A 24,552-nucleotide genomic window follows, 5' to 3' on the forward strand; every position below is an offset into this window, starting at 1 on the left:
GCCAAGGCCCAAGGGCTCCTCAGATGTACTGTTTTATTTTGCTCCAAAAAAGTGTCAAGGAGGCCATTTGGGAAGTTGATTTAACCTTGGGGGAAGGGGACAGAGAGAAGAGGAAATCACATTCGCCTCTGGTTTAGTTTTATTCAAGTACACTGGCAAACTGCCATTTAATCATCAACTCTCAAAAAGGAAGGCAAACTTGGTATAGGACAACAGATAAATGTAACAAAGCCCAATGTGCAAAGGAAATAAAGGGTAATGTATGTAGTATTCCGTCCACCCCTTCCTAAACTCTACAATCGCTTCCTTTCTAGTCTCCATAGCTCTGTTCTCTTCCTACTCCAATCTAGCCTATGTCTCATTACTAGCTTTATTTTCCAAGTGCAGAGGTCTGATCATGTTACCTCACTGATCAAAAATCTTGATGATTCTTTGCTGCCTACAGAATATAATTCAGATTTAAGAGTCTGGCTTTCAAGGCTTTTCATATTCTAGTTCTAATCTACTTTCCCACACCCACACCACTGCTCATACTGTATCCTATTTCCTCTGATCACCATTAAAAATCTTCAGTCTATCCTTTAAAGTCTTCCTCAAATTTCATCTCCTCTATCTAGCTTAGCTGAGATCTCTCAATGACTTCTTCCTCATTGAATTGCATAGCATTCTATTTCTCCTTTGCATTTGCCATACTCTAATTTGTATTTCAGTTATTTATGTACTTCATCATTCCTACCCATTTTATATTGCTTGAAAGCAGGGACCACGTCTTTAACTTAACCCCCAAGAATAGCATACTATATTGTACAAGGTAGGCTCTTGACAAAGGCTGAATAAATGAAATGGAAACCTTTTTGTTCTGAAAGTACAGGAAGCCAGGTTGGCTAAAAAGTAGTACTATAGCAAAAGACTGAAGTCAAAATCTCTCATTTCCCTCCAAATGGCACCTCTCTTACCCTAGACTGCTTGAGTCTCCATGACCTGCTGGAAGGGAGTCAAAGGCACCGTGCTCCACAGATCTAGTCTAAGAGAGAGACACAAAGTGCCAAACAAACTCATTTTCAAGTTTTATTTCAGACTGGTTATTACTCCTTAAAAGTCACAAGCAAGAGTGTCTTTCACAATTACAGTTTCATGCATCTGGCTGTTTTGGCATTTCAGAGATCCTTATATAAGAAAACTATTTACAAATTAAAAAACACACAAAAAATGAATAGTTTTTAGAGCTGTTGGAGCACAAGGCTCCTCGGCAGGGACCACTAATTCAGTTGCTCCTGGAAATGGAACGGCTGCCCCTTGCAGAAATCTGAAGAACGGGACAGAGTTGATATCCACATATGGAAATGTTTTTAAACATGAAAGCAGCTTGGAAGAGACAACTCCCTCAGTGTTAGAAAAGCGGTTGGAAGAGCAGCCTGAGATCTGATGACGAGTGGCACAGCACCAATTTCACAGGAAGCTCATTGGATTTTGAAGAGTCAGCAGTTTTAGAGCATGGTACACTGATGAAGAGCACTCATCCATAAACAAGGGTAGAGGACAGGGGTTGCCCGTCCCTGCCCTGCACTGCTAACCTAACCCTGTAACTTGAGAAAGGAGGTGCTGCGCTCTGCATGGTCCCTTTCAAGGCGAGGACATCTGAAACTGTTAAAAAAAAAAACGGAAGTACATAACACACCCAGTTTCGTTCCACAGAACAGTGACGACAAACAAGACCAGGGAAACCTGGCTATGGCTCCCATGGGGGACTCCGTCTTCCGTCTACTTCTGTTTCAACATGGTATAAGACATCAGCAAGTGTGTGCTCCACCACGGCCCCCCAGCCCATGTCACTCATCTGCAAGTTGAAGAACAGACAGGAAGAAGCTCGTTAAAACAGGGCATAAGACATGGATGGAACAATGCTGACATTTTAAATCAATACTTACAGGGCGGTAAGTGAGATCTCTTGGGGGATACTTGAAGCAGGGTCCAAAGTTGATAGAAACCTGAAAGAAATTTCATGCACAAGATACATACACATTAGATGACTCTTTCTCATTAAATTTAACCTTGATGTTCAGGGGGCTGTCCAATTATAGAACTCTTAAGATGTTAACAATTGAAAGAACTTTAGAGATTACAGAATCTAATCCTTTGGCTTTACAGATAAGGAAAATACAGTCCAGAAAAGTGTTGTGACTTGCCCCAAATCATACTACTAGTCAAGTGACAGGACAAGGACAGGTATCTCTTGACTTCCAGTTTAGGTTTTCCACTAAATTAGGAGATTATACTTACACTGACTTCCAATTTTACCTAATTATCTGTTTAATTTGCCACATTAGTAGTATATGCCAAAATAATATTGAAAGTTCAATTATTAGCCTAAGAACAAAAGTAACCATCAAGTCATTCAACAAATAATTGACTACTACTATAATAACAATTTATATTTAGAGACTTACAGTTTATGCTTAACACACAATACTTCATCAGACCCCTAAATCTGATCCTGATGATCATATGAGGAAGGTAGAAGTATTTATTTTATAGATGCTCATTTTAGAATTAAGGAAACTGGGGCTCAAAGGGGTGACTTGCCCAGCTTATAAGTGGCAAATTTTATACCTGAGCTTTACAGTAAACATGGTAGAAACTTAAGATTTATAATTAAATTTATTGAATTCTGACCCCATGTCCAAGGTTTAGTTCTAAGTATTATTCTTCACTCTACTAAGTTTACACATCTGATGGTATAATAGTCCTCAGTCAAGCCAGTAGCTTTTATAACTATTAAATTGAGAACATAAGTATTAAGACAAGAATCACCTATTATTTAATCCAATTCAATAAACACTTATCAAGTACTACTCTATAGAGAGCAGAGTGGGGAAAATACACTGGGGAAGGTACAAAGATTGATAGTTGTGCTCTCAAGGAATGTCTAATTTAAGAGGGAAAGAAAGATATTTATGCAAATAAATGACACAAGGCAAAATAGGATGGGATCATAAGATCATAGATTTGGAGCTCGAAGGAACCTCAAAGTTCATCTAACTTTGCAGATGAGGAAACAAGCTATACTGTTATTAAGTGGCAGAACCAGAATTTAAACCTAGGTTTGGGGATTCTAAATCCAGCCCACTTTCCATTGTACCTCTGCAAAAGAAACACGCAGAATGCTGTGGGGATTCTGAGCAGGGAAAGACCACTTTTAACTGGGGTAGATGAAGAGGAAGGAAGCCTACAAAGACTTCATAGATGAAGTGGCCTGAATAGAGGGAAGTGACTTCACTAGGCAGGAATAGAGAGCAGGAGTACATTATAGGCACATATGGAGATGGCATGAACAAACACACGGAGGTGGGAGAATACATGTAAACACAGACAGGAGAGTTTGGTTGGAATGTAGAGGAAGTAGGATGGGGGTAGATTATGAGATTAGGCTGGAAAGGTAAGCTGGAACCTGTTCGTGGAGGGTCTTGAATGTTAAGAGGTAGGAATTTATATTTCATTTAGTAGCCAATGCGCAGCCACTGGAGGCTTTTTAGTAGAAAAATGACATAATCAGAGTGACATGCTAGGAAGATTATTCAGGTAGTATGAAATGGAGAGGGAGAGACTGAGAGCAAGAAGACAGACAGACAATAATTTGGGTGAAAATGAGGACCTTAAGGAGGGTGGTTGCAGGAGAAGCAGAAAGGGAGGGGCAGATGAAAGAAACAGAATCAAAAGGGCTTAGCCAAAAAAAAAAAAAAGGGCTTAGCAACTGACTGGAAGTAGGATGAAAAGTGAAAGGTTACTAATTAAAAAAAATTAATATAATGCTTGTTACTATATGTCACAAAAGATCAAAATGATGTCTATGTAGCTGGTCATCCTTTTCATTCTATGCACATAAGTGAGAAACTGGCAACGACAAGGTCTACAAACTTCTATCCTTGCTGTAAAGTCCCCAGGATTCAGCCCCAATTCTGAAGGATTTAATAATGCCAACTTCTTAACTAAAAACAAACTCTCATCCTACCACCAGACCTATTCTGATTTCTGTTGCAGATTCTAACAACCGCTCTCTCCCCTACTATCTCTAGGATTGGTTTATAAGATGACACTCAGACCTACCGTGCAGCTTTTATACAATGAAATGGCAGGAAAGTAGACCCCTTCAAAAATTTCTTTGTAGGCCACTCCTTGGCTGACACCATTTTTGTAGAATATTATCTGCAAGATTAAAATCCAATGACTAGCTTAGAATGATGCCCAAGAATTATCAAACTGTACATGCCGTAGCTCCTTGGCCTGTCCCCCAACAGAGAACAAAGAGAGAGGAGAGGGACCCATGGATGCAAAAGTATTTACAGCAACCCTTTGGGTAGCAGCAAAGACCTGAAAAACTGAGTGGTGTACACTGACTGGGGAACAGCCAAGCACATTACAGGAGTTCTACTGTGCCATAAAAAGGGTGAAAAGGTGAAACCTTGAAAGATTTGTACAAGCTGATGCAGAACAATGAGAACAGCATAACAATAACAATGTATGAACAAATAAATTGTAAAGACTTAAGAATTTCAATCAAAGCAATGACCAGCTATGACTCCAGAGTTATGCTACTCTTCTAGATGATGAAGTATGTTACCTACCTCTTGACAGAGATGTAACAGACTCTTAGGGATAGAATGGACGTGGTTTTTTTTGGATGTGGCCAATGTAGGAATTTGTACTGCTTGACTATGATATTTGCTACAAAGATTTTTCCTTCCCCAATTGGGGGTGGAAGGAGAGTAAGGGAAAGAAAATTGATTTTTGCTCACTGAAAAAAAGTAAAATTCAATTGAAAAAACAAAGGCTTGGGAAAACTCTTAGAAGTACTTAATGTCTCTCAAAAACATACAGGGTTAAAGGCACTTTAAGAATGGGCAATAAGGTACAAGGAATACATTCTTGTTTAGATAGAGTTCATTCATATAACAGTAATTAAACTTTATGTCTATATGTCACTTTCTAAGTTTCAAAGCATTTTCACACCTATTATTCTTATCTCCTCATATTCTTTTTATTAGGAAAAGTACATATACATGCTAAACATATTTGCAATTTTTCTGAAATCCACCACCAAAATACAAAAGTTTCTCACAAATCCAATAAATTCTCATTCCTTTTGGTTCAGGGAATTTTTCCTTCAGAGCCCTAGTGGCTAAGTCTTCAGCATACGGTGCTTAAGCTCTTTGTATTACATATTTCTACTTTCTGTTGCGCTTTACAACATGTTCGTAAGACTATTTACTCTTTTGAGGTCTTGTTCCAAATACCTCTTTTCATTCTTTTTCTGCCCTCATCTCCACCTCCTGTAGGAACGTGAGCTCTCTGCAAGTAGAATTGCTTCATTCTTTCTATCTGTATCCCCGCTGCCGAGCCCAGTGCCTGGCGCATGGCAGGTGCTTAATAAATCCTCCACTGAGCTTTGAAGTCTTCTCTATTCGGTCTGTTCTCTCTCTCAATCCTCAACACTATCTCGTGATCAATTTCTCTAGGTTCTCTACTCACCCCTCAGCATCGTCATCCTCAGAAAAGGTGGGTTCTTCTGAAGCAGGTTCACCCACCTTCATCTGAATGTAGGAACTTCCTTCTTTCTTTTTGTTTTCTTGCTCAACTGCTGCTCATGCCCATTTACTTCATTTTCTTTTCTTTTCTTTTTTTTATAAGACGCTCTGGAATCCATTCTATTTATTTCCCCACATTTCTTACTAAAGTACTCCACCATCTTTCTATCCTCTCCTTTTCTTAAAACTCCAGATGACTTCTGCATATTCATTTGGCCAGATACTACCAGCTCAGTTCTTTCATGCCCTCATCTGACCCTTAGACAGTGGCTCAGCTACACATACCTCCTTTTCGATTTTGAGTAGTTTTATCTTTACAATGGCCTTGTGAGCTACATAGGAGCAAGTACTTTTATCCTCATCATACAGATGAGAAAAGGGAGTCACCCTAGATGTTGAGTGATCTGTCCAAGGTCAAGGTCTCTTGATTTCTAGTCTTAGAGCTTTCCACTGTAACATGTCCGGGTGTAAGTCACTCTCATTTAAGGTTAAAGTAGCATAACTCTTCATGCTGAATCTCACATAGGTGCTCACTTTATTGTGGTTTTTATGCTCTCTTCTCTAGACTCTTTTTTCTCTGGATTACTCCCAAAGGAACTTTTTGGCAAACCATGTTCCACAAGCTTTAAATACAACTTCATTAAAAAATGTAAAAACTATTTTTAACTTGTTGGCCATGCAAAAATGGTCAATGGGTCACATTTGACTCAAGGGCCATAATTTGCCAACTTTGTTCTAGATCATTCAAGTAAAAAGTTTAACTCACTTGACTATGGGGAGTCTGCTTGAGGCTCTTCTCAGCTTTATCCACAAAATCCTTTTCCTCAAAATATAAGTAACTCTTGAACTTTATCAAAGCCTTGAAAAGCAAAAGAGAGAGAAAGCAAGAGTCATGAAACATCATCTCTAGTATGAAATAACAAAACAACACATACTTGGTGCCCAGTGTTGGCACTCTGGGATAGGGATTCAAAACCCTTCAGGCATTAAGACACTCACCAAGGATTGATTTCACAACTGTCTTCCTCATTTCCCAAGAAGTACATTTTCTGTATGAAAAATTGCCATACAATTGGGGAATGGCTGAACAAGCTGTGGTACATGAATGTAATGGAATATTATTGTGCTATAAGAAAGGATGAACAGGCCGACTTCAGAAAAACCTGGAAAGACTTGTATGGTCTGATACTGAGTGAAGTGAGGAGAACCAGGAGAACACTGCACACAGTAACAGCCAAGTTGTGCGATGACTAATATTGATAAACTTAACCCTTCCCAGCAATACAAGGATCTAAGACATCTCCAAAGGCCTCATGATGGAATATGCTATCCACATCCAAAGAAAGAACTATGGAGTTTGAATGCAGATCGAAGCATACTAATTGCTATTTTTTTTTCTTATGTTGAGTTTTGTTTCCTCTTTCTGGTGGTTTCTCCTATTGGTTCTAATTCTTACTTACAACATCACTAATGTGAAAATATGTTTAATAGGAATGTATATGTATAGCCTATATCAGATTGTGCCCTGTCTTGGGGAGGGTGGTAGTGAGGAAGGGGGAGAAAAATTTTAAACTCAAAAGCATATGGAAGTGATTGTTGATAAATCAAAATAAATTAATTAAAAAGAAAAACAAAACAAAACCAAAAAAAGAAAAAAGAAAAATTGCCATAAAAATATCTGCTGACCTTTTATAAGTTTAGTTTGGATACTTGCTTATTCAATCTTGAATTATTGAGTCTTGAATCTTGTGTGTCTACACTTCATAAAAACCAAAAATAAAACTGAGATTTATGTTATATCTGAGCTTTTGTATGTGAGAGCTTGCAGAATTCATCTGTGGATATAGCAGAAGTTCTTGACCTTTTCTGTGTCATGGACCTCTCTGGCAGTCAGTATGATGAAGCCTACGGACAGACCCCATCTCAGAATCATGTTTTTCAATGCATGAAATAAAATACATGGGGTTAGAAAGGAAACCACCAACATTGGTTTGAAAGACTTAAGAATTCTGATCAACTATGATTCCAGAGAAGATGAAGTATATCAAAATATTTTTTTAAAAAACAACTTTATGGACCCTCCAGGTCCAGTACTTCTGGATAATGACAAGAGTATTATCTAAAGCGCCTCTTTCTTCTATTCCTTTAGACTGTCTGAAGCAAGCAATTAGGGGCACAATATTTCAACTGCATTCCCTAAGCCACAGCAGTTACAACAGAGCTAGAAAACATGCTGGTGAATCACACTAACTCTTGATTTTCTTTTTCTTCTAAAAATTTTTTTAGGCAGTTGGGGTTAAGTGACTTGCCCTGGGTCAAACAGCTAGTAAGTGTCAAGTGTTTGGTCTGAGGCCAGATTTGAACTCAGGTCCTCCTGACTCCAGGACTAGTGCTCTATCCACTGCGCCACCTAGTGCCCCTAACTCTTGATTTTCTGAACCATGTTCTACTGCTCCCTATTTTCCACCTCAAATTACAGTATTTTCATGAGACTTGATGAAATGATGAGAGGCCCAGACTTACTTGACCAAAATTAAGTAGGTAACCTTCCATTGTACAATCCCCAGGGCCTCTTATATACTACCATCTCAGAGTCCCCTTTCTTTTCTAAGGCATAGTCTATTCCTTTTGTACTCACTATTAATAGTAGGAATTTGTGATTAGTCTAAAGTGACTTCTCAGGAGTCAATTTATCAGGACTCTAGAATATAACAACTAAGATTTTAGATTCTAATTCAGTTTCCCCACTCAGTGTAGCACCCTGCTGGACTTTGACTATTATAATAATAATGAGGAGGAAGATGGTAACAACAACAACTATTCATATTAGAGATTCAAAGTGCAAGCATTATCCCCATTTTACAGATGAAGAAACTAAGGCTAAGAGACTGAATGATTTGCCCTCAGACAGTAAATTTCAGAACTACTGCTATCTGCCTCTAAGCTTGGAAGTTTAAACCATAAGCAATTATAATGAAACACATCTTCTTCCTCTTGGTAGAAAGGCAGGATACTATTGCTGTGTTGGTTCTGCTTAATTATTTTTCTTTGTTTGAAGGAGGAGGGGCTTATTAGGATATAAAATTCAAAAGGCATCAACAAAACATTAAAAAATAAAAAACAAAAAATAATTAATTGAAAAATGACAATGGGTCTGCTTGTTACCTCAATCAAGACAGCAAAATAAGAGCTGGGAATCCATGAGAAGGGGAACACTGACCTTATCTTTATAGGTGTCAGGCAAAGACTTGGCAGTTTCTGTCTCCTCAGGAAGATTGATATAAAACCCCAGTATGTCGCCTTGACCATAGCCAGATGAGTAGCGTTTGCCAATGGATTGATGAAACTTGGTCCCCTTCTTGCTCCGCCATGAATAACTGAATTTGTCATAGCCCAGAGGAGCTTGGAGGTTACCTGTCCCAACAAAATACATGGGAGTCAGAGAGTCAAGTCAACTCTGGCTTCCTACAGTAATGGTTCTCTTTAAATTTGTCTGATCTGCTTCAGTTTCTTAAAAATGGCCCCTCTCAATGTTTCTGAGACAATAATTACATAGGGTAAATGCTCAGTAATCAAAGTATTCACAGGAGTATCAAAGCAAAGTGTATGAGATGCTCATCAGAATTTTGGCTGGTGGCCATGCACAAAATTTCCTCCAGATTAGCTCCACTGGTCTAGACCAACCCTGGGACACAAGGGGCCTTTACTGCCACATGCTGGAACAGAAGCTTACCGAGAGGCTGGGACCAGCCCAGCCTGGCAGCTGTATCTGGAGGCATCTCATCCACTGAGATCTCAAAGTACCAGGCACCTTTCCGAACTCCATGTGAGGCTCGAACCATTGAATAACCCTTCTCTCCGATCACAGTCAGTCGGTCATCTGAGATCTTTAGCTGAGGAGCTGAAGCGATGGAGATCAAAAAAGACTGCTTAAAGAGCTAACTGTTCTTATTACTAATGAGGATAATGACTCATATTTACACACAGTTTTCAGGTTTGAGTGTTTTCCTCATGACAAGTCTGTGAGGTGAGAAGCACAAATATTATCCCCCTTCTCTACAGAAGGAAACCGAAAAGGCAAAGTAACTTGGCTGAGTAGGCCATAAGCCTAGAAAGCAGCGGAGCTGGCGTTCAGATCTAAGTCCTTTGACTCCAATCACTTTCTTATTGAGAAAGGGCACAGGAGGGCACACAAACCACACACACTGGTGAAGTCCTTGGATTTCAATGGAACCCATTCAGACACAAGAAAGTCTGGCAATTTAAACATACAAAAAAATACTCCCAAAATATATAAAGTACCATCAACCTCCTCACACTAACATTCTGTGCCTTGACACAAAAATGACATCAAGTACTAGCTGTGTCTTTTCCTCTCCCATTTTACAACAATATTGGCAATAAGTAAAACATCCCAACATCACTGGGCCTGTCTCACTAACCAAACTCTGGTCACTCATTTGACTTCTATCTAATTCCTGATTATGGTAGAAAGGCCAATGCTCCCCAACAGGTAACCTAGTTCCAAAGGACTAACAATGGTGACAGTTTTACTGTCTTGGATTTAAATCAAACAGTAACCTGGAAAATTCCTTACTACTTCTTGAAGGTTTTCAAATTTAAGGGTTTACCATAAGTATGAGCCTCCTCTCTGAAGCTTACCATCCAATGAGTGAAGGAATTCTTCGGCAAATCTCAAAGACTATCTACTAAGTTGGAGAAGGGCTGTAATCTGTATTAGCAGAAGGAATACCTACACCACTGAAATTAGAGATACTTGAAGTACTGAATGAAGTAAAAGTCTCCACTCAAGTCCTACTCTGATGCCTCACTGTGAAGTGGAGATGATCTGTGGTTCTCAAAGGGCTATGCAACACAGTACAATCTCTGGTTGGCCTTCCCAAGGTAGACAGGCTGATAGATAATGTATATTTCATCTCAAGGCAAACCCAGCTAAATACGGAAAGGTTGATTAAAGGTTTAACTACTCATGAAGACTGTCTAGCAAAGTCAGGGAGAGGCTGTGACCTTCACTGGCTGAGGGAGTTCACCAAGACATGACATTGTGTATCTTTTACATACTGAAGGAACAGAGTTTGATATGAAGTGAACTTCTTAAGGGACAAAGTAAATGATATCCATTCTAAATGACACTTGACTGGTTTCTGGTATGGTAGGCATATTGCGCACCTCGGTCGTGAAGTGCTAACAAAACTCGTTCATAGAGGCATGCTCTGTAGAGGTCTCCTGGAATAGGCTTCCCAGCCCAACAGTCCAGTTCCAGTTTCTCAGGATCTGGGGCATGAGGGTCTGGTTCTGCGAGAATATACCGATAGCCATCTTTGTTAAATGGGTGTTCCAATGGATAGCCATGAGGGGGAAGGCGTTGAGCAGAAAACAAGGGGTCACTGGAGAAAGGAAAAAAAAATACAAGAAGCTAGTGTCCTCTTTAGTTCAGATGTCAATAATATATAAAGATTTTCTTTCACAATCAGATTTCCTCTAAAAACACATTCACAATTCCCACATGTTTTTTATTCTTTGAATGTATCATTCTGTTTCCTACAGGCAAACAGAAGAATGGTATCTATTTAGGACACTGGATCTCAAACAACCTCTCAACAACTACTGGTCATCCTCTAGGTGGTTTATAGGTTAGCTTGAAATAAAAGGCATATGACTGGTATTTGTGCAGTCTCTGAGACACTATAAAGGATTTTTTTTTAAAGAGAGTTATTGTGCAGTCTGACTCTGATGCCTCTTTTTTTTTTTGGCAATTGGGGTTAAGTGACTTGCCCAGGGTCACACAGCTAGTGAGTGTCAAGTGTTTGGTCTGAGGCTGGATTTGAACTCAGGTCCTCCTGACTTCAGGGCCAGTACTCTATCCACTGCGCCACTGAGCTGCCCCATTCTGATGCCTCACTGTGGTTCTTGAAGACCATACTGAAAGAAGGCAGATTCTATCAAGCTATAAAGGCTTTGTGTATGGTTCTAGCAATGGACTATATTTTCAGGCCTAGCCTTGTTAAGTTTGGAAAAGATGAGCACTAAAGGAATGACTACCAGATGATGAATTTTGGGGTCACAGCAGGACATTTATTTGCTTACTCAATTGTAGAAGGATGGAAATATGGACAAGTGGAAGCATTATCCTCATAAAGGATGGATCACAGAGCCTTTTAGTATTGAAGTTGTGTGTGTGAAAGGGCAATGGAAGAATAAGGGGAAAAAGTGAGATTTCATATTACTGAGTAACTTTTCTGCCATCAACTATGGCTATTGCTGTCAGCCTGGTTAAGAAGTGACACAGTTGGTATCAGCTTCAGATCTGGACCAAAGATAAGGAAGAAGTGAAGGGACACGAGGGAAAGCACAGAATACACTACCCAAGAACATCACATCAAATATTGGTTTCACTCCTTCTTCCCTATTCCCCATTTTACCCTTTGTCAAGATCCTGTAGTTCTCATTTCTTGTGATTCTCACCCCAACACACCCAAAAGGGATACAGAACAAACGGCAAGGAATGGATATGGCAAGTAGCATTGCCCTAGGGAGACTCTGCTTTGCAATGACAAGTCAGAGTAGATAGGATAGCTGGTTTCTAAGTCTTTCCCCTTCACTGTTTAAGAAACTCTGGTTTAGGGGGTTAAATGATGAAAAGATTCCTCTTTCCCATTTAACCATTAGAGAACATGCCTCTTTTGCTAACAAGGCTAATGCCAGGGCCAACTGGTACACTGGTGTTTCTCTTTACCTTCGAGCCTTCTTGGTTGTTCCTGTGGTCCCTCCATCCTGCTGTTTGCGCTTGGCTCCTCTTCCTTTTCCACTACTTCCTGCTGCAATTCCGCCTTAGAAAGAGAGGGAAGCTCACTATCAATTGGCTGTGATGGAAGGAAGATGTGAGCTGAGGGCAGAAACTCTCAGGGGACTAAAAGGCTGGAGTGCATTTGGGCTGCACCAAACCAACCTTTCTAAAAGGACAACACATATGATTTTGCCCTGACTCTGAATGACTCTACTAGATGGTAAATTCCATGAGGGCAGGGACCCTATCTCCACTAAACTTTGGCTCCCTTCAAGGTATAGCACAACACTTTGTAGTTCTGTGCACAGTAGATGCTTAATAGATGCATGCTGAAAAATGATTCAAACCACTAAACACTCTAAATATGTGCACACAAAAACAATCTTTTCTTTCTCAATAAAACAAAACTAGTAGTTCCCTTTCTGAGGACACTGACAAATGCAATTTCATTTATGGAGTTTCCAAATACCCAGAGCTAAAAAGAATGAAAACAATTAAATATTTTTTTTCCATCAAAATCAGAACAAACATTTACATAAAGAGAATATCCTCACTGTAAGCAGATTTTCCACTTGCTTTAACAGCACATGGTACACACCCCATAAGCATAATAAAAACACAGTACCTGCTAAAGCAGTTAAGCACTTAACTTCAATGTTCAACCAAATAAAATACACCAAACAAGGAAAAACAAAAACAAAAGCACTAAAAAGGTGTTTCTCTCCAGTGCTGCCTAGTCAATTTCCATTGTGACCACTTTAGGTACATGAAGGATATCAATTTTACACAACTAAAAACAGGATTTAAAATTTAGCAAGACTTTTTTGGGTATACTTCACAGTAATGTACTGAGTTGTCAAAATATTAGATTCAAGATAGACTAGACCTGGGCTGTGGTATTAAATGAAAGTATCGGTGTGAGTATGTGTGTGTATATGTATGTATGTATGCATGTATGTATGTATATACACACACAAACACACACATTTTGTCGACAAAAAAATATATACACACCAGACTAGTAGCTTGGGTAGTTCTGAAATAAGGAATCAGTGTAGTTCTGCTCATTTCTCTCAAATGAAGTTAGTTTAAATTTTTTTTTATGGAACTGTAGGCAAACACCTTTATGTAAACAACAATTGCATAGAGTACAGTATCTAAAAGTGTAGCAAGCTTGTAAAACATCAGCATACCCCTGTTGCAGTAAAAAAGAAACAAGGTCAAAGAACAAGATCATATTCTGCACAAGCAGTTCAAGGGGTATTAAAGAATTAAATTCTTAAATTATAACAAGAGTTCATCTTATTCCTCACAAAGGTTTCTGATTATTAAAACAGGACCCGAATGCTTCTGGTTTAATTTGGGTTACCCTAACACATTTGGCATTTCGGGGGGTATATTTTACATTTTAACTTTTAGTGATGTTTTGAATCGAATTATTTCAAACACAGCAAAAGGCATTAAGGAGAAGACTGGCCATGCTAGGCAGAATATGACAGTGTAAAAGCTTCTAATTACTAACATTAAAACTGAAATTACAGTCTCATATTAAGTTCTATGGTCACCATTTTAAGAATGCTTTAGATTTTCTAAAACTGGTTTTAGCTTCTAGGACAACTGAGCAAAAAAGCACTTTCCAAACCACACAATACTTAAGGTTGAGAGGCTGAGAGGTAAATATTCACCTCCAAAAGAGGCTCCACCTGTAAGAACAGAAGTGGCACCATGTATTTGTCAAATATTAACAAGTCTAAAGGAGAAAAAAAAAAATCAGTGTTTGAAAGGAAACAAACAACATCCTCACTAATTTTTGTCTTAAGAAATTCTTTAAAGTAGTGGGAAAAACTTAGAAATTCAAGAAGACATGAGTATTCTAAGAGGCAAGTGATGGTTCCACAATGAAAACCTGTCCACCTTCTAGCCCCCCCCTTCACTTGAGGTCACCTGAACATAAATTTCTTTCAGGTATGGAGACTGGTAACCAAAAGGAAAAATAACTGTCAGCAAGTAATCAATACACAAAGGCTGAATTTGAATAAAACTCCCGAACAACTTAAAATCTCAGAATGAGAAAAAGAGGAAAATGGGACCTACAGAACAGGAAGGTAATTAACTTACAAATGAAAGTAAAGGCTGAGGGTAAATGCTATGAAGCTCTTTAAAGCAGATGAAGCTTTAAATGAAGCAATGAAGCTCTTTAAAATGAAGTGTTGGAGTCATTTCCAAGGATCTGGACTTTCCCTGGCATAGGGACTTCTTTGCCGTAGGTGGATCCCAACCCTGACTGGCCTGTTTTCATAATTTGTTAAGGAAAAACCAAAAGGTGTCAGCTAGTGGTCATCCACTAATTATGGCTCCAAAATAATAAAAACAACTAAATTTGACTCCAAATGAAAAAGACTAGTTCACATGTGGTTTACAGTGTGACAAAAAGTCCTACTAAATTACCCAACTGCCTAGCTACAAAATATAAAGTGGCATTTAAAAAAGGAATCATTTTGAATAGCTATCAATTGATCTTTCCAACCCCAAGACTTCCATAAGCAGTCCTATTTAATATCTTGAAAATATTTTAATAAAAAAAAAACTGAACACTTGCCATTTAAATTTCCACTAGTAGACACTGTGCTGCTTTGCTTCTGGTTGTCATAAGCTGGGCCAATATTACCAAGATCCTAGAAGAAAACATGTAATTTTAAAAACAAATCTCTTAAAACAGCTCCATAAAATCAAGTCCAAGGAGGCAGATGCTCCAGAGAAGATAGAGAAGGAATTAAAATAGCACAGAGGAACTGGAAATGACATTCCTGAAAAGGTCTGAGATTTGTAGAATACCAAAACCAAGTCATTATCCCTTAGCTGGAGAGCTTTGACAAGATCTTTCTCAAAAACTAAAGAATGCTTTTTAAGTACACAGAAACACAGAATACTCACTCTGGAAGCATTCTTAGAGATTGGCTACAAACAAGAAACTTGAAGCAGAGACCTGATTACAGCTTAGATCTGCCATCTCCCAGCCTAGCGCTCTTTCCACATGATACAATATAAACCAGTGCACCTGATCCAAGAGCCCAAATTTGGGGTAATCTTCTTCCGGGTCTTTACTTCCAGGGTCTGGATGTTCCTTCACCAAAAATACGTCCCTTTCTCTACTCTGAAAAGAAGGAGGATTTGAGCATTAAAAGCAGGCAGTTTCTGAATAGATCACCAACCACAAAAACGTCAGTGTCTCCTAACCAACCTTACTATTAAGTTATTAAGCCCTCACTACACACCAGAAATCATGCCAGATAAGAAAAAATTAAATAGGCTGAGCCCTGGGGGGATCTCACACCCTCACATGGGATATGATGTGCCCTTGCCCAGGTAATTGATGGGGAAAGCCCCAGGCATGGGGTGGCATTTGACCTGAGTCTTGATGGAAACCCAGGATTCCAAGAGGAACTGGGGAGGTGGACTGTCCAGAGGTGGGGGCACAAAGGTAAAACAACAGGTGACAGACTGCTGTGTGTGCGAGTAACATGCACAAGGAGTTTATGGAGGGAGAGAGTGGTCCTGGGGATGTTGGGGAGCCAGTGGATCCTAAGGAATGAGAGGGTAAAACAGTAAGATTTTCACTCCAGGAAAATCACTTCAGCAACCACGAAAAGCACTGGGGTGAGGAGAGACTGATGAGTAATAGCCCAGGCAAGAGGTGACAAGGGCATGAATTAATGGTGAATAATACTTAAAAGAGCCTATTCATCTGAAGAAAAAGCAAACCAGGGTCCTCTATATTCTGGGTTATGGTTTGGTTTGGGTCTATGTATGTTTGTGCAAAATTATATATGTTTGTATAAATTTCTAACATATTGCCTAAGACTTCCAGAAGCTGAAGGTGTATTATATACACCCTACACAAATCCTACTGAATGAACACTGTGAGAAACCCTGTCTCACCTCCATCTGAACAAGATCCACTCACAAACTGATTAAATTCACATTTGCAGTCTATTCTTGCTCATTCTCAATAACTGCCTAAGCAGCTGGTTTTTTTTTTGCTTTTTGGTGAGGCCACTGGGGTTAAGTGACTTGCCCAGAGTCACACTAGGAAGTATTATGTGTCTGAGGCCGGATTTGAACTCAGGTCCTCCTGGCTCCAGCGCTGGTGCTCTATCCACTGTGCCACCTTGCTGCCCCTGTCCAGCTGTTCTCACTTCCTTTATGCAGTACAGAGAGAAAGACTGAAAGAATAAAACTCTTCTAAAGGAAACTAGCTTCTCAAAAATCTCATTTCCTCAATTTTCTTTTACTTACCATTGTTTTAACAATGTTATTGGGCCAAGTCATTTTCCCAGGTCTCTGTCTGGTGGTCATGCACTCCCAGTATTTATCAATGAAAGGTATAATATCCTAATTTTAAAAACAAAGATGAGTTAATATCTTTATAACTGCTTTAAACATCACTGGCCACTGAAGAAAAAGAAAAACAATTACATTAAAAAATGTTTTAAATCTTCCAAATTAAAGGAAGAAGCTAAGCACGACTGTTCACTATTTTAATTATTATGTACCGAGTATACACTATATTCAAGACATTGTGCTAGGAACAGAGGGGCTCCAAGAAGCATTAGATCACATTTGCCTCTAAGGAGCTGACAATTTATCTGGGGAGGACCACAGGGAGACTAGTTAAGTTCATTCTATTAAATGACTTTAACTCTAAACGCTCCTTCTAAATTTTTTTTTCACCAAGCCTACATGAGCACTGTCACATAAATTCTCCAAAGACCTTTAAAGTATGTTGGCAACACCAAACCCACATGTGCACTGTCACATAAATTCTCCAAAGACCTTTAAAGTATGTTGGCAGGCTATTTGGGGATATACTTCAAGGTTTTCAGTTATCTATACTTCAAGGTCTGGCCTCTTAACTCTTTAGGTTCAGAATTGTGATGCTCCATTAAGGTTGAATCAGACTGGGAAAATTAACTCACACAGCCTCAAAGTCTAGGACTCTCTTCCATATGAGGGAAACCAAAACACCTGTTCCAAAAGCCCACATTTTTTTTACACAGATTAAATAAAAAACCAGCCTCTCTTTTGCAAACAATTTTTCTTTGTTTAAAAAAGACAACTCATTTATAGTACTGTAATTTGATGAAAAAAGAATGTTAAAACAAAAAGGAAACAAGTCAATTTAGCTAATAGATAATATAACTGATTTAAGTGTAAATAACATGCAAAATTATGTCTTGTCATCCATCATTTCTGGCTAGTATTTCATATAAGTTAACAAAGTCATCTTTCATATACTCTGGCCTGGTCACACAGTTAAGAAAGTATTTCCATTACTGCGGTCAATAACAGAAAATATACTGCAAAGATTTAAACACAAAATAAGTAAGCATTATACTCAAGTAATTTTATTCCCCACTAACGTTTTTTGTGCACTTTGTTGTTTTATAACAAATCATTTTGGCTTTGTGGCAATTACAGAAGCATAATCTGGTTCCTTTTAATTGAATTTGGTATCAAATATATCTAAAGTAACTTGCTGTCTATGTACATTACTGAAATTGATTTGCAGAATTATCAAATCAAGGACACAGTTATTATGGCCCTATAAAATAAAAGAGCAAGAGGAGGCAAGGAAACATGGCCATGGAATAAAAAACTAGGAAGTAGATCAAAGGAAAAACTGCTGTCACACAACTGAGGTTTCACTCTTCTTGGAGTTTCCAGTTTCCTGATAGACTTCTAAAAGTCATCACAAGGGACATGCAGAGGGCTGTAAAGCTCGTCTCAAAAACTGCTTCAGTGCCACAGTCAATTCAAAGCTGCCAGACCCTGATGTACTTTGAGGATGGCATCCCAGAAGAGCAGGTGCTAAGCTCTTCAGGAGTTTGTTTTCCTTTTTTGGGTTGGTTTTGTTGAGTCAACAATGAAAAGACTCTGCCCATGGGTCTAAATACAGGGAATGCCATTGAAAGCTGGAACATTTTTCAGGCTGACAGAAAGACAAACCCAAACTTCTTCCAAAACAGGTTAATCCCAATTCTTTAAAGGTAATGCCTTAGTAGACACTAATTTTGTCTTAGTGTGCTATTAGACCAGAAATTCAGTGAGAAAAATAACTTGTTAGGCAAAGCTTCTTAACCTTTTTTGTTTCATGGGCTTTGTTACGGACTCCTCAGAAGTATAATGTTTTTAACTGCTCATCACACACCACGCACAAAGGTAAGGGAAACAACGATAAACATGATATATACAGTGTAGAGGGAGAAGATCAACAGGCCTATTTTGGAGAGTTCATGCTGTTCAGACTAGAACCACTAAAATGGTGTGTCCACACACCATTGAAATCTTTCCTTATCTAGTCATTCAAACAACAAAGACCTATTAAGCACCAGACAAGTGCCCTGTATTGGTTTAGGTACTGAGGGTACAAACACAAAAATGAAACAGTTCCTATCCTTGAAAAACTTACATTCAAACTCATCAAACTCAAAAGGCCCACTTTGAACCCTGCATGGTTTTCTTTGAATTTCCACTTTTTCCTCAGATTTCCACCTTTGTTTTTTTTTTAGCTCCTATGAAATGCATCATGCAATTTAGCACTTGATGCAATAATAGAATTATCTAATTGCTGATTATGCAAAAGCCTTGGCTCTGCATCCATATTATAAACTGCTTGAGGGCAGGAATCACATCGTACAGTGGCTCATTTGCCACAGGGCATAGCTAAGTATGCCAGGCACATATTATGCCCTCAAAAAAAACCTTCTTGATTGATTCAGCATTTAAGTGGAGTTAAAAAACTGCATGTTTTTCAAGCTGTTGCTGTTGCTGCTAATAATGATGATGATGATGACAGGATAACAGATTTTGGGCTGGAAGCAACCTTAGAAGACAGCAAGATCAATTTCCTCATTTTATAGATGCAGAAATTGAGGGTAAGAGGTTAGGTGATTTGCTCAGAGTCACATAGCTATCTGTCTAGAGGCAAAATTTGAACTAAGGACTTTCTGACTCACAAGTTGGCTCTCTATCCACCATGCCACACTGCTTTTCTACAAGTCGTGTAACATTGTAACACAGAAAAAAAAAATTGCACAGAACAAGTGAAAAACATGGAACTTGAATCCAAGGTCAGACTTTATTCTGAAATTCAGCAATTATTCTTAAAGCTCATATCCAGAAAGTTCGACCTGATTTTTTTGGAGCTACCATATTACTGATGCAAGAAGGAATGGGACAACTCTACCTTGTCTTTGGAGAACATGGTTTTAGGATGTTCATCCTGTGTTCGGGACTGCCATGTCAGGTTGGCCAAAGCACTAAGGCACATTTCTTTTAAGTCTTTGAAAGGAAAAGAAGAAAAAGATTTAATCTGTGGTAACAGATATTTCCCCAAACTCAAATAGATATTCAACTCAAAATCCTTATGTGAAGTGCTCCATAAAAAGAGACATCTACCAGCAAGAACATGGCCATCAGTTGAACTGAAGATGGTGAAGGGACAACTCACTGCCAGTGGACAGGCTGCATAAACCTTAGCCTCTGAACCTCAGGGAGCAATCAGCAAGGTGGTAGGTGGTCTCCTGGTTTAACTATGCCCCATCTTTTCTCCTCCTCCTTCTCAACTTCCCATTTGTAGCAGATCAAAACATTCCCCATTTCCACACTGTTATAGGACATGTACTTACTTGCTTGCTTTCGGAGGAAGTAGGTGTTCCCACTGTGATGACACACATTGCAATGAAAACTATAGTTTGTCATAAAAGGTAGGCAGGACCTGCAAAGAATAAAATTCAAATATTTTACTTGGTGTATGTGTATATTATCTTTTTTCTCACTGAAAACCCTGCACAATCTTAGTCTCAATACAATCCTCAAACTTGAAAAAATAATCACTCAAACTTGTGGATCCTGACAAATAAAAAACACCCATAAGAGGATTTTTTTTCTTATTCAAAAATCCTCTAGAGTCTTGCTCTATCTGATAATTGTATCTGACAAATAGAGGTAAGTCTGTTTTTGCCCTTCTCCAGGTGGTTTATTGTAAACACAAATATAAATCTCTATCATTGAGCACCTGGCATAAGCAGAGACTGTTCTAGTTCTATCAGAAGATACAAAGTACGAGAGGTCTATGTCTTCAAGGAGCTGATCTTATTGGAAAAACAAGATATTAATATGTGAAAAGTTAAACAATAAAGGATGCTTGTCAAATCAACCCCATATTCAGTACCTGGAGAATTCAAGGACTAAGCAATCACTTCAGCAGGGGGTGCTCAGAGAAGACTGGGCAGGATTTAAGAAGACACTAAGAAGGGATAGGGCATTTCAGATGTGGAAGCATATGTCATAGAAGGGTAGAAAAGGCAAAGCATATGAGAACAGAAAAGGCATACAGAGGTTCAATGACTTGCCCAGGGTCATACAGCTAGTGAGTATCTGAGGTCAGGTTTCAACTCAAGGCTTTCTAACTCCAGTCCAGCACTCTATCCATTGTCCTACCTAGCACCTAGTTTGGGATGAGGCTGGGGAAGTTTCAAATATCAAAATAAATCAGGACTTTATCCTCTAGGCAATGGATAACCATTGAGCAAGGGAGGAACGTGATCAAAATAAAGTTTTTGGAACATTAGTTTCATTATAGTGTGTGGGATGGGTTGGAGGTGAAAAAAATCTGGAGGCACAGAATATGGAGTATACAGTAGTTATACAATTACTGAAGTAGAATAAAAACCCATGAATTAAGGCCCAACCTAGGGTATTACAGAATAGGGATTATTAGTAAGGGATATAAGAAATCCTCTAATCCAGATCGCCATCTAATGAATGACCTTTCCATAATATCCCCAACAAGTGGTCAGTCAGCATCTTCTTGAATATCTCCAATGTCGGAGAATTCATTACCTTAAGAGGCAGTTTATTTCATTGGCAGAAAATTCTAAACATTAATAAGTTCTTTCTTATATTGAGCTAAAATCTGCCACTTTGCAAATTCCACCACTGGTTCAAGTCCCTTTGGGGACATGCCAAATGAATCTAATCTTTCTTTCACAAGAGAGTCTTTCAAATATTTAAATACTATTATCACATCCCTGGGACTTCTTCAGGTTAAACATACTCAATTCCTACCCCACAACCATCACAACTCTTGGTTTTAAGTGTCACCACCATCCTAATCATTTTCTCTACATGCACTCCTACTGATCAACAGCCCTTTTAAAATGTGATGCCCAAGAACATAATACTGCAAATGGGGGTTGACCAGAACAAAGTAGAGGGGGACTGCTTATTCAATAAACATAGTCTTAGAGCATGCTGGCTTTTTTGGAAACCACACTACACTACTGAATACTGCGGGTCAAAAGAAGCCACAAATGCTCTCGAGTCAAGTCTTCTCTACACTGTATTTGTGATAGGAGGAATGGAAAAAACCAACTGGAAAAAATAGCAGAACTCAGTGACTAAGTGGATCACAGTCATTCAAATAAGAACATCCATTGGGTCCTCTGAACCATGGGACTGAAGCCCAGGAGTTATAGGTATAGGTCAAGTAGAAAGTAGAAGAATTTGCCAAAAAAGAGAATGAAGACAGAGTGAAGGATGAACTTTGGGAATGAACACCCACATTTAAAGGGTAAGGGAAAAAAGAATTGTTAGCAAGAGACAGATTATTGTGCAGCAAAACTTTAGGTCCCTAATTAAAAATTACTGAATATCTCCCAAATATATGTGCCTATCTCAAAGGCACCTATATAAAATTACTAATACACCAAACTTTTACTACAAAAATTTCTTACTTGTAAAAACCTATAAATTTAAACTGATTCCATCTCTTTACAGCCAGCTACTGTGTTTTTGTTCTTTTACCTGGGATGCTGAGCCCAGAGAGTGAAGCAGTTCACAGTGCAGTTTGTATATTGAATCAGTTTGCATTATAGTCTGGGTTGAAAAAAACTTCCCTAGAGCATCAAGTCTTAGATGCACAGTAAGTACTCTATGATAACATTCGCTAAATAATACTTCTTAATTCAACATCTTTATCCCATCAACTGAAGGATAGGGGACAAATAAAATCCTGTATCTTTGAAATGTCTACATATTAGCATTTATATTTACAAAGATTCTAAAAATTGCTACTTATTGTGTCCATTTTAAACATCAAGATCTTTACAAAAGCAGAAAGAAATACACACGTGGTATCAATGCCAAAGGTGTCTGCTGTGAACCACTTTGTACATATCCCACACTGCAGCTCCACCTCTCCCAGCTGCCGACTATTCTCTTCATCCACAGAACCAGTCTGAGTGTCCATCACTTCTGAACTGTCCCCAGCTCCTTCCTAGTTTCATGGAATTTTAGAGGAAAATTAGAAGATCAAATCCACAGACTAGTTGTGTTCAGACAGACAATGTCTATGCAAAAATCCTAAACAAAAGTAAGAAATACTTACTAATGTATCTTTTCCATTTGAGGATTCAGTCTCCAAACCAGCAGTTACATCAACCAAGGTAGAATCCCTAGGAGAATGCATTTATATAAATAAAATAATGTTCAGGAGAAACACTCTATCCAATGAAGAGAATTTTAAAATCCTAGTCTCTTGTTTAGTCAAGAATACCCTTAGACTACAGCTCTTGGACTACATATTTCGGAAGTAAAAATCAGGTCACAAAAACCCATGGGAGAAGAAGAGGTTTTGGGGTGCAGACAAAGGTAATGACACCAAGAAAAGGAAGTGCTGGATGGACAAGTTTGCCTTTGTGGGTGGGAACCATGTTTATAACGATGGTGGCTCACTCACTGTTCTCAATTTAAAGCGTAAAACAAAATTGTAGATATTTTCTTACGGAGGCCTTTATTTCTTTCGGCAAGGCATGCTTTAAAATAGTGGACAGCTCATAAATGCGTCTTTAATTAAACTGAACTTGGCATGATGAGCCTCAGCCAGAGCTGAGGTCTTGGCTACCCTGCCTTAAGTATGCACTTCAGGTCTTGTGTGGAGTAGCTTTTTCTTGGGGGAAGTGGGGTTCTGCTCTCAGTGAGGTCAGGAGACTGTGATAAAGAGGGGTTCTGGGCATTAGGATAGCAAGGGTTTGGACTTGAGAACCTCTTTTATGGGGTAGTTTAGTGGAGTCTGAAGGGCTTCACAGAACAAGACTTTAAGGAGCGGGGAGGGGACGCTGCCCTTGCAGACTGGCCCAAGGTTGGGGAAAGGCTGCCAGGCTCCTAAAAGATCCGAGATCTGGAAGGGTCGTGAAACACCCAAAGTTTGAGGAGGGGCGGGGCCAAGAGTGAGCAAGAGAAGGTCTAAAAGGGAAGCGACCTCGGGGTCAAGAACAACTCGTTTGGGGTACCCTTGGCAGGCGGCGAGTTCAAGTGTTGGAAGGGGCGGGACTAGGATGAGGAGGTGGGGAAACAAGGAGGGGTTCTCAGCTCCAGGTTCTGAGGGGGCGGGGTTCAGGGCTAGGACAGGGAGGAACCCCAGGCTCTTAATGGACTCCAGGTTAGGGGGGGCAGGGGTGGGGCCCAGAGACGGAAAGGGGAGGAGCCTCAGGCACGCGGTGGGCTCCAGAATGGGAAAGGCTGAGGCTAGGCCTGAGGCTGGAGGGGCGGGGCCGGGGCTGGAAAGGGGCGGGGACTGGGGCTGGGAGGGGGCGGGACTTTTGGCGAGAACAGTCAAGAAAGCAGATTGAAAGCTGGGCCTGGGGAGTGGGGGGGGGGCGGGAAGAGGGAGATGCTGGGGATCTTAGGTTGTCTCACCCGCTTTCGACCTCCCCGGAGTTCGGATCCGCGGCAGGTGCTGCCGACGTGCCCTCTCCAGCTGGGGCGGCGACAATCGCTGCTGCCGGTGGCGCCTCTCCCTCTTCGGTTCCCGCCGCTGAAGTCGGCTGCCCCGTGCCTGCCCCGGCTCCGGCTCCCGCCGCCGCCATCGCTGCCCGCTGTGCTACTTCTCGCGAGATTATTGGCTGAGTCTCGCGAGAGTTGAAGGCCAGGCCCGCTGTCTTCAAATTGCAGAGGCGGTTGGGAGGAGAGCGCGGTCCCGCCCAACGGCCGCTTTACCCCGAGAACGGAGAGGGCACGGCCGCCGTGCTTTCCACCCCTTGTTTTTTGAGCCTTGTCACCGCGCTGCCACCTAGTACGAGGATAGGGCGCTGGACGGTA

The 24,552-nt window shown here is 39.8% G+C and overlaps 1 protein-coding gene across 2 annotated transcripts; it reads right to left on the reverse strand.

Annotated features, from left to right (window-relative positions):
* Positions 1–116: 116 nt before the first annotated feature.
* ASH2L (ASH2 like, histone lysine methyltransferase complex subunit) lies at positions 117–24,347 on the reverse strand. Of its 2 annotated transcripts, XM_027865317.1 has the most exons (17): positions 24,151–24,347; positions 22,841–22,907; positions 22,584–22,729; positions 20,079–20,167; positions 19,637–19,731; positions 16,687–16,782; positions 15,449–15,544; positions 14,990–15,065; positions 14,076–14,093; positions 12,340–12,433; positions 10,773–10,990; positions 9,316–9,483; positions 8,803–8,996; positions 6,349–6,441; positions 4,105–4,203; positions 1,929–1,988; positions 117–1,837 (listed from the first exon to the last, which is right to left on the reverse strand). In XM_027865317.1, the coding sequence occupies exons 1-17, from the start codon at positions 24,318–24,320 to the stop codon at positions 1,730–1,732; spliced, it is 1,887 nt and encodes a 628-aa protein (XP_027721118.1). In that variant the 5' UTR covers positions 24,321–24,347; the 3' UTR covers positions 117–1,729. The 2 variants fall into 2 exon arrangements, with proteins under 2 accessions (XP_027721118.1, XP_027721117.1); XM_027865316.1 differs by lacking the exon at positions 14,076–14,093 and having other exon boundaries at positions 24,151–24,320.
* Positions 24,348–24,552: the final 205 nt, after the last annotated feature.

Source organism: Vombatus ursinus, unplaced genomic scaffold, assembly GCF_900497805.2.
Source record: "Vombatus ursinus unplaced genomic scaffold, bare-nosed wombat genome assembly UNPS02014778.1, whole genome shotgun sequence".
NCBI lineage: Eukaryota > Metazoa > Chordata > Mammalia > Diprotodontia > Vombatidae > Vombatus > Vombatus ursinus.